The sequence below is a fragment of the Carlito syrichta genome, unplaced genomic scaffold (genome assembly GCF_000164805.1).
Source record: "Carlito syrichta isolate Samal-C Ts95f unplaced genomic scaffold, Tarsius_syrichta-2.0.1 Scaffold289196, whole genome shotgun sequence".
In the NCBI taxonomy this organism is placed as follows: Eukaryota; Metazoa; Chordata; class Mammalia; order Primates; family Tarsiidae; genus Carlito; species Carlito syrichta.
Genome location: NW_007233292.1, coordinates 44026 through 58904, shown reverse-complemented (window position 1 = coordinate 58904; position 14879 = coordinate 44026). Strand labels below are relative to the sequence as shown.

The window sequence follows — 14879 nt, the reverse complement described above, 5'->3', positions numbered from 1 at the left end:
TCTTGTTTATCCTTTCAAAGAACAAGCTTTTTGTTTCATTGATTTTTTTGTATTATCTTTTTGTCCTCTATGTCCTGGATTTGGGCTTTTATTTTGGTAATCTGAATTCTTGTGCTGAAATTAGGATTTTGGTGGTCTTGCTTTTCCAGTTTCCTTAGGTGGCTTGTTAGGCTATTAATTTATGATCCTTCCATTTTCTTCATGTGCATTTGTAGGGATATAAATTCTTCTCTTACTACAGCTTTCATGGTGTCCCAGAGATTTTGGTAAGATGTTTCTTCATTTTCATTTGTTTCTAGGTACCTTTTAATCTCTGTTTTGATTTCATCATTGACCCAGGAGTTGTTTAGCATCATGCTGTTTAGTGTCCACGTCTTTGTGGGTTTTAGGGGGACCTTGTTGTTGTTGATGTTTATTTTTATTCCACTGTGGCCTGAGAAGGTACATAGTAAAATTCAGACGACATGATTCTATACCTTGAAAACCCAAGAGAATCTATCAAAAACCTCCTTTCACTGATAAAGGACTTTGGCAAAGTCTCAGGGTATAAAATAAATGTGCAAAAGACAGTTGCATTTTTATACACCAATAATAAACAAACAGAAACCCAAATGAAAAGCACAATTTCATTCACAATAGTCACACACAAAAATGAAATACCTTACCATCTTCCTAACCAGAAATGTGAAAGACCTTTACAATGCAAACTACAAAACACTGCTCAAAGAAATCAAGATGACACAAACAAATGGAAAATATTTTATACTCATGGATTGGAAGAATTAACATTGTTAAGATGTCCATAATACCCAAGGAAATCTCCAGATTTTATGCAAAACCCATTAAATTACCAGCAGTATTCTTCTCAGATCTGGAAAAGACAATACAAAAATTCATATGGAAATATAAATGACCATGAACAGCCAAAACAATTCTCAGGGGAAAAAGAAGGCAGGCGGTATCACAATTCCAAACTTTAAATTTTATCAGAATGCTACAATAATCCAAACCAGCCTGGTACTGGCACAAGAACAGACATATAGACCAATGGAACAGGATAAAGATTCCTCAAGGAAAACCTCAATTTTTCAACCAACTCATCTTTGACAAAGCCTCCACCAGCAACCCCTGGGGAGAGGAAAACCTATTCAGTAAATGGTGCTGGGGAAACTGGTTGACCACTTGCAGATTAAAACAAGACCCCTACCTGTCACCATATACAAAAGTCAACTCTAAATGGATCAAAGACCTAAACATAAACCTCTAACTATAAGAACCTTAGAAAATGCAGAAGACACCTTATGGAAATTGGAGCTGGCAAACAATTCCTGATCAAAACCCCAAGTGCCCGTGCCATAAGAGATAAGATAGACAATTGGGACCTCATCAAACAGACAAGCTTCTGCAATGCCAGAGAAACCATCAAGAGAGCGGGGAGTCAGCCCACGGACTGAGAAAAAATATTTGCCAACTGTAAATCTGACAAAGGCCTAATATCTAGGATCTACAAGGAACTCAAATGTGCCGGAAAGAAAAAAACAAACAGCCCCTTTACAAAGTGGGCAAAATATACAAATAGACACTTCTTAAAGAAGTCATATGGACAACCAATAGATACATGAAAAACTGCTCAACCTCACTAGTCATCAAATAAATGCAAATTAAAATCTCACTGAGATACTACCTAACTCCATTCCATGACCAGCATCAATAACTCAAAAACAACAGATGCTGGAGAGGATGTGAGGAAAAGGGAATGATCTACACTGTTGGTGGGAGTGTAAACTAGTACAACCTCTGTAGAAAACAGTTTGACGATTCCTAAAAGATCTAAAAATCAACCCATACAACCCCGCAATCCTCCTACTGGGAATACACACGGAGGAACTCAAATTATTCTACGAAAAAGATATATGCACATGCATGTTTATTGCAGCATTATTTACAATAGCAAAAACATGGAACCAACCATGCTGCTTATCGATTTAAAAAAATGAGGTACATATACATGATGGAATATTATGCAGCCACAAAGAAGAACAAAATTGTGAACTTCATCGCAACTTGAATGGGCTTAGAGTCTATAATACTGAGTGGTCTATCACAGAAACAAAGAACTGAGTATCACATGTTCTCACTCACAAGTGGACGGTGAACAATTATCATAATACTGTAAGAAAAAGTGGAAATTTGCTGGGGCTGGGGGAAATTTGCTGGCAGGATTGGCAGTAGTGGGATTCTGCTGGGAGTGTGGGGGACACCCCATCAACAAGGGTACCTGTATAATGAACATTTGTATACTTAACTCTGACCTGTACCCCACATCTTTAAAATTTTTTTTTTGAAAAATGCATTCCTTTTAACTATCATGTTTACTATGCACCCTATGTGATATCCTTAGGAGAATATATGTTCTTTGAAATATTGGAAAATTCTTTAGGTAATATAAAAATTAACCACGGAATTAAAATATTACATTATCTTCTCTTTTGGGATCCTAAATTTGTAACATATGTACAGCCATCCTTGCTCTTCATTGTAGGACATGCACCATATTTTATAGCAAAAGGAAAGTCACAGAATTGTATTAGTTATCAATAAAAATTAGCATAATTTACTTTATTTTAAGTGAAAGAAAGCTAATCAATTTTATACTTTATTTAAACTAATTGACATATATTGGCACCTATATATTACCCGTATAATTAATATGTGAACACAGTAAAATGAAAAACATAGTCTGTGATCTCACTTTTAAGGTGATATGAAGATGCAGAGACCATGATACAGAATAGTTTATCAGTAAATGTGGGGGTTAGATACAAAAGCAGTACAAAATAAGCACGTGAATTATACTTTTTAAATCTGACTACTGGCCGTGACTGTGGAGGGATTTGCCAAGATACTTGTTTCTTAATCTTGAGTCTTCTTACTGTAACCTCCCTCCACAGTGTTTTTGTTTTTTGTTTTTTCTAAATTTTCTTTTTCTCCCTTCTCCCAGAAACTGTCAGTTCTAGAGCCAATATTTTATTTTGATCTTTTTTATCCCCTAAGTTTCAAAGAGTCAACATTTAAAAAAACAAATGATTAAACCAACCAACAAATAAAAAGACTCTAGCTTAGTTTTTGCATTGTCTCCTTTTCCATTCCTAATGTCACTCGTTCCCATTTTTTTCTTCCTTAGTCAGCCCCAACTGAAATGCCATATAGTTTGCATATATGCAAACAAATATTTAAATTTGGTTAAAATGTATATGAAAAAAATTTTATACTAGAAGTTTGAAACCGTGTAACTGAGTGTGCAAATAATTGTTGTATTTCAAAATAGAAGTTTTATATACATGTTTTAATATAATGAACACTTACCCTGAGGGCGCTGTCCCCCTTGATCCAAGACACTGATGGCTTGGGATTGCCCATTGTAGTACATGGTAGAACTGCTTTTAATCCCTCTATTATTTTTACATTTATTGGAGGACGAGTTATTTTAGGTTCTAAAAGAAAATGAAATTTACAATTAATAAGGCAATATGACTGTGTTAAACTTAGAGTTTCTGATTTTCTATTTAATTATAAATAACCTTTTTAAGAATAATTTTAGGCAAATTACATTACAAAATTCACCAAATGCTAAGACAGTTTTTAGTGAATTCTAAACAGAAGTTAGTTTAAAAATATTGTGTTATTTCTGCTTGATTAAAATCTTATTAGCAAAACACATTTATGAAAAATATTAGGAGTGTGAAATTATAGCATTCTTCATTTTAAAAGATAATTAATAAAACGTTAATGAACATAAGCTGTCACCATAGTAATCCAACATTATTTAATTCATATTATTAGACATAAATCATTTGAATAGCAAATTTTGATATAAGTATATTTTTATATAGTTTTGAAGTATGACTTATTTTCCCTTCAGTTTTCATCTTTATTTGATGATTAAATTTGATTATTAATTAGATACATTTATCTGTAGTAGGTAAACCAGATTTTATTATATTAGTAACAAGAAGAAATTCCATTACACAATTTAAGGCAACTCAATTCTGCAAAGCAAATATGGATTGACTGTTCTATCAAATACTCAGGTTTAATCTCTCACAAGAAACTATTTATGTCAGTTAGTTTTTTATTCTCAAATATGAAATTTCAAAATATGTTATCAAATCTAATATATACAATTAAGTTTGGGATATCAGTTATTTTAGTACTTGAAACATTCATAAAATAGTTAAAACTACAAGTATGTCCTTAGTAATCTTGTGTTGCGGAGATAGAACTGGAAAGACTACTTTGCAGGAGAGGCTATTGAGAAATTGATGCACTGTATTTCTCCTAGGAGTGTACCATAACCAATTTGTTACTTCAACAAAGGAGAGCATAAAATAAGGGCATTTTTTCCCTTCTACTTTGAAGTATGGGAGAGGAGCAGGGGATCTGATAGCAGTTGTATGTGATATTTACAAAGACTTCATGATCTATTAGTTTTTAATCTAGGCATCTATTGCCATTTAGAGTTGCTATGGTCCTGCATTATAGCAAACATACAAGAAAGGCTTTTCAACATGTTATAGAAAAATAACTTAACCTCTTTGTTTGCTATCTGTTGCATATGACCCTCCTTCTAATCACCTCTTTGTTTGCTATCTGTTGCATATGACCCTCCTTCTAATCAACAACAGTGAATACACACATTTAGAAAGAGTATTGGTCAGGTACTTCAATTGTGAGTTGTATTGCCACATGGGTGCTGGCAAAAGATTCGTTTAGGACTTGATATTCCTATTATATTGTTATCTATCCCTTCCATGTGTTCCTGAACTAGATGTTTATGGTAAACCTGAGGCACAGATTATAGCTTAGATGAAGACCTTTGTTTAAAGCAAAAAACTCCTATATCCCCAGTAACATGGATGTCCTGGTCATCTGTAGGATGAGGGATGAGGAAAACTCTTAAGGGAAATTGAATGTAAATAAACAAACCAGGGATAAGTAGAGTATTGTTGTGAAATAAGTAGAGTACTGATATAGAGTCATGGATCCCCACTCTAAGAGAATATGATTCATGGTAGAGTTATGAGTACTGCCCAATCAGAACTGGTCATCTTGAAGTAGGATGCTGAAAGTTTCCCACTGTGTCAGCATTGAGATTTTAGATGATGGACTATCATCTTGGGGGAAGTTCTTGGGGGAGGGCTTAAGATAGGTAGAGTTTTGATGAGAGCTGAGCAACTCTTTTCCAGTAGAATGGAAGCATTCCAAAATTTTAGCAATTGGGATAGCCACACCTGTACAGCCACAAGAATGGGTCATCTGGCAAAGGCGATGGTGGGAAAAAGACGAGAAGAGAAGAAGACAGGATTTAGTATAGGCCCAAGATCAATCAAGAACATTTGTGCCAGAGTAAATATGAGAAATATTCAAAAGAAAGATAGTGCCACAAAGTAGTGAAATACTTAAATGTGTTTCATCTTAGAATCAAACCTTCATTATTTAGCAAATGAGAGCATTCCAACTTCCTTATTTGATTTTTTATTGCTTCACTTGCTGAAGGAAAGCCCACATGTGGACATATTCACCTACTTACAATAAGTACCAAATCAGCATTCCACAAAGTCCTGCTATTGCTACTAGCTTCCTAATTACCTAAAGATTCCTTTTATGTTTATAACCAAACAGTAGAAGATGAATAGATATTTGAGATAACCACAAAAGGAAAAAAGGAACCAAAACAAAACAAAATTTATTCTGAAGGAAACAAATTAAAGCAGGAAAAAGAAAATATCTTTCTCAATAAATGCATTAGTGATATTCTTAGAGAGAAGTTTGAGTGAATCTTGCATCATACAACTAGACTTTGCTATAAAAAGCCATCAAAAAGGTAATTCTTAGAAATTAAACATATATTTTTAAGAACAAAACACTCAGAATAACAGAATAGTCATACTGAAGACCACATTCATGATGTGGAAGAAAAAGTTAAAGGCATCTCCAAGAAAGTTGAATATAATTGCATGAAGAAAATATGAGGAGAAATATCTGAAGTAATGAAAAATTGCAAAGGGAGATCTGATATCTGTTAATTAAGAGTTTGAGAATGATAAAGCAGAAAAAAGAAGAGAAATAGAATTAATAAAAGAAAATGTACCTCATTTTGGAAGAAAAAGATTTTTTTTTTTTTTGAGTTGGAGTCTCACTCTGTCACCCAGACTGGAGTGCAGTGGCCGCTCCCGGCCACCGCAGCCTCGACCTGCTGGGCTCCAGCGATCTTTCCGCCTCAGCCTTCCATGTAGCTGGAATTGCAGGTGCGTGCTACCACACCTGGCTAATTTTTTTTTTTATTTATTGTAGAGATGAGGTCTCGCCAAGTTGCCCAGTCAGGTCTCGAACCCACGGGCTCAGCCAATCCACTCACCTCAGCCTCCCAAGGCACAGGATTACAGGCTGAGCCACCACTGAATCCAGCAAAATTTTAGTCTTTAGATCCAAAAGGTCCATCCAAAACTGAGCAGGAATAATAATACTTTTTTAAAAACCTAAGATATTCTTGTCAATGTGTGAAATTTATGAACTCTAGAAATAAAAAGAAAACTCTTAGAATATTTAAAAAAGGTAAGTATCACCTATACCTGTAAAGAATTAAGAAAAAGACTTCTCATCTGTAGCAGAGAATGTCATAGACAATAAATCATTGCCTACTAAAAGTTAAGGAAAAGGCTTTTTAAACTCTGATTCTATATCCAACAAAATTATAATTCAAAAGTGAGGGCAAAGTAAGACTTTCGGTTATGCAAAGATTCAGAAAATATCTTACATGCTCACATTTGAGAAAGTACCTAATAATTTCCTTTAGCAAAAAACAGCAACAAAAGATAAGAATTAGTGAAGGAAGACAGCAACATACACACACACACACACATACACACACACACACACACACACACACACACACACACACAAGAATAAAGGTCCCAGGTAGACCAAGATTCACTAATTTGGTGCCAGTGTGTATGGTTATGTGATTTTTCCCATCAGTAATGTAGTTTAGAGAAGAGAAGATAAAGGTTGCGTTATTACAAGGTAGACAGTTTGTAAGTAACAGGTGCTTGCATCACAGGAGGACACATAGTTTGAAAATGCTGATAAGTGTTTAACAATACATCACCAGGTAGAAGAAAGAAGTACGAAAGGATATAAAATCCCAGTTGGAGGGTCAATGGAAAGGTAAACAGAAAGGAATCAAGGGCATGAGAATGTGACTATGTAATGATGATGTATAGTAGGAATAAGAAAATGAGAGAAAATTTGACACTGTTCTTACCTGAGAAAGAGACAGTAAGAATTTGTGCCCTCTACATGGAGACAAGTCATGAGTGTGGGAAACTGTTTTATTCACCCAAAAACTTGGACAAAGACATGTCCATGGTAAGAGAGTGAGTGACATAATGGAGATTACTGAGCAGAGGAGAACCTATTCAGTAAGTGGTGCTGGGAAAATTGGCTGACCACATGCAGAAGATTAAAACAGGACCTCTACCTACCACCATACACAAAAATCAACTCTAAATGAATCAAAAACCTAAACCTAAACCCTCAAGCTATAAGAATCCTAGAAAACACAGGAGATACCCTTCCAGACACTGGAATAGGTAACCAATTCCTGATCAAAACCCCAAAAGCCCATGCCATAAGAAACAAGTGGGATCTCACCAAACTGACAAGCTTCTGCAAAGCAAAAGAAAGAGAGTGAGGAGACATAAAGAGAGTAGGGAGACACTCCACAGAATGGGAAAATGTATTTGCCAGCTATATGTCTGACAAAGGCCTAACACCCAGGTTCTATAAGGAACTCAAAAGTACCGAAAGGAAAAAAACAAACAGCCCCTTTAAAAAGTGGGCAAAAGATATGAATAGGTATTTCTCAAGAGAAGAAATACAAGTAGCCAACAGATACATGAAAAAATGCTCAGCCCCACTAATCACCAAAGAAATGCGAATCAAAACCACACTGCGATGCCACCTAACTCCAGTCAGGATGGCCATCACAACTAACGAAAAAAAAAAACCCAACAGATGCTGGAAAGGATGCAGAGAAAAGGAAAAAGTTGATGGGAGTGTAAATTAGTACAACCTCTGTGGAAAACAGTGAGGTGATTTCTAAAGGATCTAAAAATTGACCTTCCATAAGACCTAGCAATCCTCCTTCTAGGAATATACCTGGAGGTACTCAAATCATTGTACAAATAAAGATACCTGTACAGGCATGTTTATTGCAGCACTATTCACAATAATAAAAACATGGACCAAACCATGCTGCCCATTGAAAGCAGACTGGATTTGAAAAATGTGGTACATATATACAATGGAATATTAAACAGTCATAAAGAACAAAATTACGGACTTTGCAACAACTTGGATGGATTTAGAGTCTATCATACTTAGTGATCTATCACAGAAACAAAGAACTGAGTAACACTTGTTCTCACTCATAAGTGGATCCTGAACATTTATCACAATACTACAAGAAAGGGATTGGCAGTAGTGAGACACTGCCAGGAGAGGGAGGGGGGGAATTTACATAACATCAATAATATCACTGGTAGGTGATCCCAAACCAGGCAAAGTGAGGACCAATAAGAAACCCAAACTTCACCTGTACAATGATCACTTATGTACTCTATTCTGAAAGTTTACTCCACATCTTTAAAATAAAAAAGTAAATAGCAAATAAAAAAATAAAAGCCTTTCCTTCAAGACCATTTAGTAGCCCAAACCACAAACCTTAGCTGAAGTTGTCAAGATTTATGAATCTGTTTACTCAAATAGAGTCTTTAATGTCGAAAAAAAAAAAAGTTGTAAATGCAGACCACTTACAGGAGGTGGCAAAGCCCTGTGTGGGTTATTGATCGGGTAGGCTGATAAAGACGTAAGGCAAACATCACTGGATTTGTGGAGGTCAAGGAATTGTGAAGATTAAGTGACTAGTGATTCTATTTTGTGACTGTTAAAATATCTTAGGATGTTGGCAGGAGTAGAGATGGATAGAAAGATAATGAGTCTGGAGTCTAAAAGTCTTTGATAAATATGAGGGAGTACTTAGAAGTGAGTGGAAAACATAGTGAATAGAATTAGAGACGGCATTGGTCAGAATGGCATAAGCCTTCATGAAAGGAAAGGCTTGGCACAGAAATACAAAAATATAGAGACTTAAAAGTGATAATGAGGGCTAGGAGATTAACCAATAGTACTCACTAGCCCTGTAGACATCAAATGGGTAAAATTGAACAGCATCCATTTAAGCAGAAAGTGACTCAGAAGAAAATCAAGTTTGAAGTGAGGCAAAAAGAAGTGTTTACAAAGAGGTTAGAGATTTTTTTAAAAAAGGTGTTTTGGAGCTATGTTTCCAAGGCACAGAAGACAGTTTTGTTTTAGATGGAGATTGGAAGAAATAAGGAACTGTGTAAAGGCAAGAAGATGGGAGAGAGTAGAGAACAAGAAGCTTGCCTGAGGTGGGTGGTTGATAGCAGGAATAAGAGGAGTGAATTAACTGACCTCAAGGTTGTGCTTTAAACGTGAACTTGTCTCAGTACTGAACTCCCAGGTAGAGGGCATCTCTGTTTACTGGCTGTTTCAAAGTGTGCCAAGTCAACTTTCAAATGAATAGATGATTCTCTTTCCTACTCACTCATCTTCACTTGTAGAGCACCACAACTCTCTGCAGCTCCTCCCACGCCATTGTTGGCTGTGCAGCAGTAAATGCCATCATCACTGTCTTCCACACTCAGGATGGTGAGAAGCTGCCCATTCTCCCGAATGCTGTACCGTGTGTCAAAGAGCCTATAGGTCACACAGGAAATATTTGGCAGATTAGAGTGTCATCTGTGATTTTTTTGGCTATGAGTAACTCATCAAACCAATGTCACCGAGGAAGTAGAATAAAGGTAAGAGGAAACTTGAGTGAGTTCTGAATAATATAATAAGCTTGCTTGGTAATATTAGGGTAATGTACAGTCTCCTCTTTCTTAGACTTCAATAATAGAAGCACCACTGAGTCCTTCAAAAATACTTTCAGAGGGTGAAGTCTACTGATAAGACCCAATCTAAAGTTTACTTTATTCAGAAAAGTATAACATAGCCAAGATATATGAATCTTCTCCCCATAATTACTGGGAAATAGCATCAAGATAACAAACATGCACACGTATAAATGTAAAAAGCAGAAAGGGTTAACTATGTATAGAAATAGCTAACATTTAGTTTAATATTTATTTTTTGAATAAAACAAATACTTATTGAGTGCTAACAAGTGCCAGGCATAGTTCTTCCAGTTACTCAGGGTATGCAAGGAAGCAAAACAGCTTCGAAATGTAAAAATAAATGATTTACATATATTATCTATTTAATTTTACACACACTGTTCAGAAGGGTGTTAGGGCAACAGAAAGAAATCTGAGGGAAGCATCAACATAAAAGTGAGTCTTTTCAAAAAATAACCAAATAAGGATTCTTTATGCCAAATGTGTGCAGTAAGCAGAATAATAGTCCTCCAAAGATTATTGTCTTAATCACCAGAACCTATGAATATGTTACCTTAAATGACTAGAGTAACTTTGCAGATGTTAAGAATCTTAAAATGAGTTTCAGGTTCTCCTGGGTTATGGGCATGATGTATAATAAGTGTCCATGAAAGATGGGAGAGGAGACAGAAGAGTCAGAAGATGAGACATGACAGTGGAGGCAGAGGTCCAAGTTGGTATGATTTCTAGCTTTGTAAGTGGAGGAAGGGGCCAAGGAATGCAGGTGGCCTCTAGAAATCGAGAAAGGCAAGAAATCAGATTTTTTTCTAGAGCCTCCAGAAGGACCTCAGCCCTGCCAACACTGATTTTTTAGCCCAGCAAGATTTACTTTACACTTGTGACCTCCAGAACAATAAGATAATAAATGTATGTTAAGACCAAAAAGTTTGTGATAATTCATTACAACAACAGTAGGATAAATACAGATTTTTATACCTGGAAGTGTGCTGCTGCTGCAAAAAATACTTTCTATTTTTATTGTTTTTTGAGTCAGAACTTCACTCTGTCACTCCGGCTGGAGTGCAGTGGCATACTCATGGCCACTACAGCCTCAATTTACTGGGCTCAGGTGATCCTTCCGCCTCAGCCTTCCAAGTAGCTGGAACCACAGGCACGCTCCACCACGCCCGGCTAATTTTTTTTTTTTTTAATTGTAGAGACAAGGTCTTGCCAAGTTGACCCCTGGGCTCAGGCAATCCTCTCACCTCAGCCTCCCAAAGTGCTGAGATAACAGGCATGAATCACCACACTTGGCATAACAAATACTTTAAAATGTTTATGTGGCTTGCCTTTACAATAGGGGAGTGGGGAGAACTAAAAGAATTTTGAGGAATGTGCTAGAAAAAGGCTAGATTTCCTTGAAGAGACTTTCAGTGGAAGTATACATGTAAAAGACTGTGCTGCTGAGAACGCAGAAAGCAGTGGGGAATGTGGGACAGAACATCTTAATTATTTTAGGAAACACCGCAGTTACATGAACTGACTGTTGGAAGAAATATGAATATTATGACTGGTGAGGGCTCAGATGGAAATGAGGAGCTTGTTACTGAGAAGGGGAAGAAATGGGATCCTTGTTCTATAGGGCAGATAGCTAAGCTGAATGGTGTCCTGCAGTTATGTGGAAAATAAAACATATAAATGATGAACTCAGACATTTAGCTGAGGAAATTTCCAAGTCAAATAGTAATGTTCTGGCCTGGTTTCTTTTTGCTACTTATAGTAAAATTCGAGAGGATAAAGATAATTTGAGCGAAGACCTGATAAACAAAAAAGAACCAGGACTTGATGATTTGGGAAATTCTCAGTCTATCCAGATTGCAAAAGATCCAGAAAAGTATTTCAAATATCTTAATTTGGTATGTGAGCTTTCCTGTTCCAGAACTTCTGGAATAGCTTGCCTGACAGAGTATTTGAAGGCTGCCACAGCACAGGGTGATTTCCCACATTACAAATTTCAGTTAGACATTAACAAAACAGAAGATGTCATATTCTTCCCCATCCTAGTTCATGAACACTAGTCTATGGATACCAGTTTAAGCACTTGCTATAGACCAAATTTTTATGTTTTCCCAGAATTTATATGTTGAAATCTAATCCCCAATGTTATTAAGTTTCTAATCCCCTCATGAGTGAGAATAATGTCCTTATAAAGAGACCCAGAAGAACTCCCTCACCCCTTCTCCCATGTGAGGACGCAACAAAAAGAAAACCGTCTATGAACCAGAAAGCTGTCATTCACCAGACATAAATATGCTATGACCTTGAATTTGAACTTACCAGTCTCCAGAACTGTGAGAAATAACTTTCTGTAATTTATTAGCCATCCAGTCTGTGGTAGTTTTGTTGTGTCAGTCAAATGGATTAAGACAGCATATAACCCTAATGCAAGCTGTATTGCCTGCTAGGAAATCATGATTCTTTCTGTTACAGATTTTTTTTTTTTTATTGTAGAGATGAGGTCTCACCAAGTTGCCCAGGCGGGTCTCGAACCCGCCGGCTCAGGCAATCCACTCACCTCAGCCTCCCAAGGCGCGGGATTACAGGCTGAGCCACCGAGCCCGGCCTGTTACAGATTTTTAATGAGTTAACTATTATAATGAGGAAGGGATAGCATATTCTTTATTGCCAAGCAGTAATTTAATCATTTGAGAGGCGGCCCCAGTATATTTTGAAGTTCCAACTCTCAAAATAAAAGGTGATGGTAACAAAGAGGTCAGATTCTTAGACAACATACTTCACTCTATTGAAATATTACAAGTACAGGAGATGAGGCTGGATCCTACTAACTCCCCAGCTTCTCTTAGAACACATGTCCCCAGACTTAGAATATCAAGCTGTTTCCTAATTGCTGTGAAGCTTCTTGTAGGTTCTAGTCTGGGGGCTTCCCTGACTTACCTATATCAACAAATTGTGAAATATCCCTGACTTTCCTATGTCAGTTAAATCACTCTTTTGCTTTAAGAAATTAAGAGAACTGAATTTTTAAAATGTGGTACATATACACAATGGAATATTATGCAGCCATAAAGGAGGACAAAATTATAAACTTTGCAGCAACTTGGATGAACTTAGAGGCTATAACACTGAGTGATCTATCACAGAAATGAAGAACTAAGTATCTCATGTTCTCACTCATAAGCAGACCTTGAACAACAATCATAATACTCTAAGAAGGGGATTGGCAGTAGTGGAAAACTGCCAGGGGAGGGCAGGGTCGGGAGTGGCAGTAGTGGGAAACTGCCAGAGGAGGGGGACACACCTCATCAACAAGGGTAACTGCAATGAACATTTGTATACCTAATTCTGAATTGTACCCCACATATTTAAAATAAAAAATTTTTTAAAAAGAAATTCTCCTAAGTTCAATCAATCAGATCTTACATTTATGAAATGAGGAAATTTGCAATTTATGTATTCTAAAAGGTGAACCCTAATATATCTATAGCTGTGGTTATATTTATGCCAAAGATAAACTGCAAGGCAACAGTGAACATCCTTACCAGAAAGAGATAGAATACCTACTTAATGAGAATTTTATTTCTAGTCCAGGAAATCTCAGGCTGGGGATAGGATTCCACTGCACACATGAAAGTAGCCACTTCTTCAACTAAGGCATCCACTGTTTCAAGAGGCGTGGTGATGACAGGAGCTGGAAGGAGAGGAAAAATCAAGACAAAGCATTCTAGAACGTTGTTTATTCATCCCTCCTTTCTCAGTCAGAAGCCATCATATACATGAATGAGAATTATATTTCTCCAGGCAGAAGCTTGCTAAAAAAGAAAGAAAGATTTTGTGTAAGCATGTTATTTCTACTTCCAAGCTAGGCATTTGAGACTAATAGAGGGCTCTCAGGAGAATAGAGCTAAGAATCTTTATATACAAGAGGAGGCACATTAGGTTTTGTGGGGCTCTAGGTTATATAATTTGGGGGCCTTTTAAAAAGAAAACGTAAAATTATGAATACAAAATTTCTGTGGCCACCCCAATACCAATTAGCATGAAAGGAAGCAAGTCTGAAGGAAAGTCAGAGTGGAAAAAGGCAGCAATCTTAATAATTGTTTAAGGATGGTTTTTCCAAAATTTTATAAAAATTCATGTTTATATGGACACATTATTAGAGTCTACTGAATGTCCTAGAAAGGACTCCTGTAAATAACAGATTTGAAGCTTAAGTTTCACCATATTTACAGATAAATCACATCCGCATATGAATAGAATAGAAAGAGACTCAATAATAAAAGGCAAATAACCCAAAAGAAACTGGACAAAGGATTTGAATAAATATTTATCCAAAGAAGGTATACAAATGGCCAATAAGCACATGAAAAGATGTTCAAGATCATTTGCCATTAAGGAAATACAGGTCAAAAACCACAAGATACCACTTTATAGCCATCAAGGTAACTATAATAGAAAAGAAAAATAATAAATGTTGACAGGAATGTAGAGAGATCAAAACCCTTGTGCATTTATGGTAGGAATGTAAAATGCTATTGCCTATGTGGAAAAGAGTATGGTGGCTCCTCAAGATAATTAAACAGAATTACAATGTGAGTCAACCATTCCAGTTTCAGGTATATGTTTAAAAGAATTGAAAGTGGGGACTCAAACAAATATTTGTATACTCATGTTCACGAAAGTATTCTTTCCAATAACCAACTCAAATGTCTACTGATAGATGAGCGCATAAAGTGTGATATATCAATATAAATGAGTATTATTTGACAATAAAAATAACCAAAGTATCATTAAATGCTACAACATGGATGAACCTTGGAAACAGTAAACTAAGTGAAATAA

At 36.2% G+C, this 14879-nt stretch overlaps 1 protein-coding gene across 1 annotated transcript in view; it reads right to left on the bottom strand.

The window, feature by feature from the left end:
• The window catches only part of MUSK (muscle associated receptor tyrosine kinase), a gene marked incomplete at its 3' end in the record, with an annotated part of 130272 nt that overhangs the window by 103399 nt on the left and 11994 nt on the right, over positions 1-14879 (bottom strand). Inside the window, exons 2-4 of the mRNA XM_008054188.1 lie at positions 13602-13728; positions 9689-9840; positions 3367-3494 (exon numbers count right to left, since the gene is read on the bottom strand). Of these exons, the coding sequence (XP_008052379.1) occupies positions 3367-3494; positions 9689-9840; positions 13602-13728 (407 nt within the window). The remainder of the gene's footprint in view (positions 1-3366; positions 3495-9688; positions 9841-13601; positions 13729-14879) is intronic.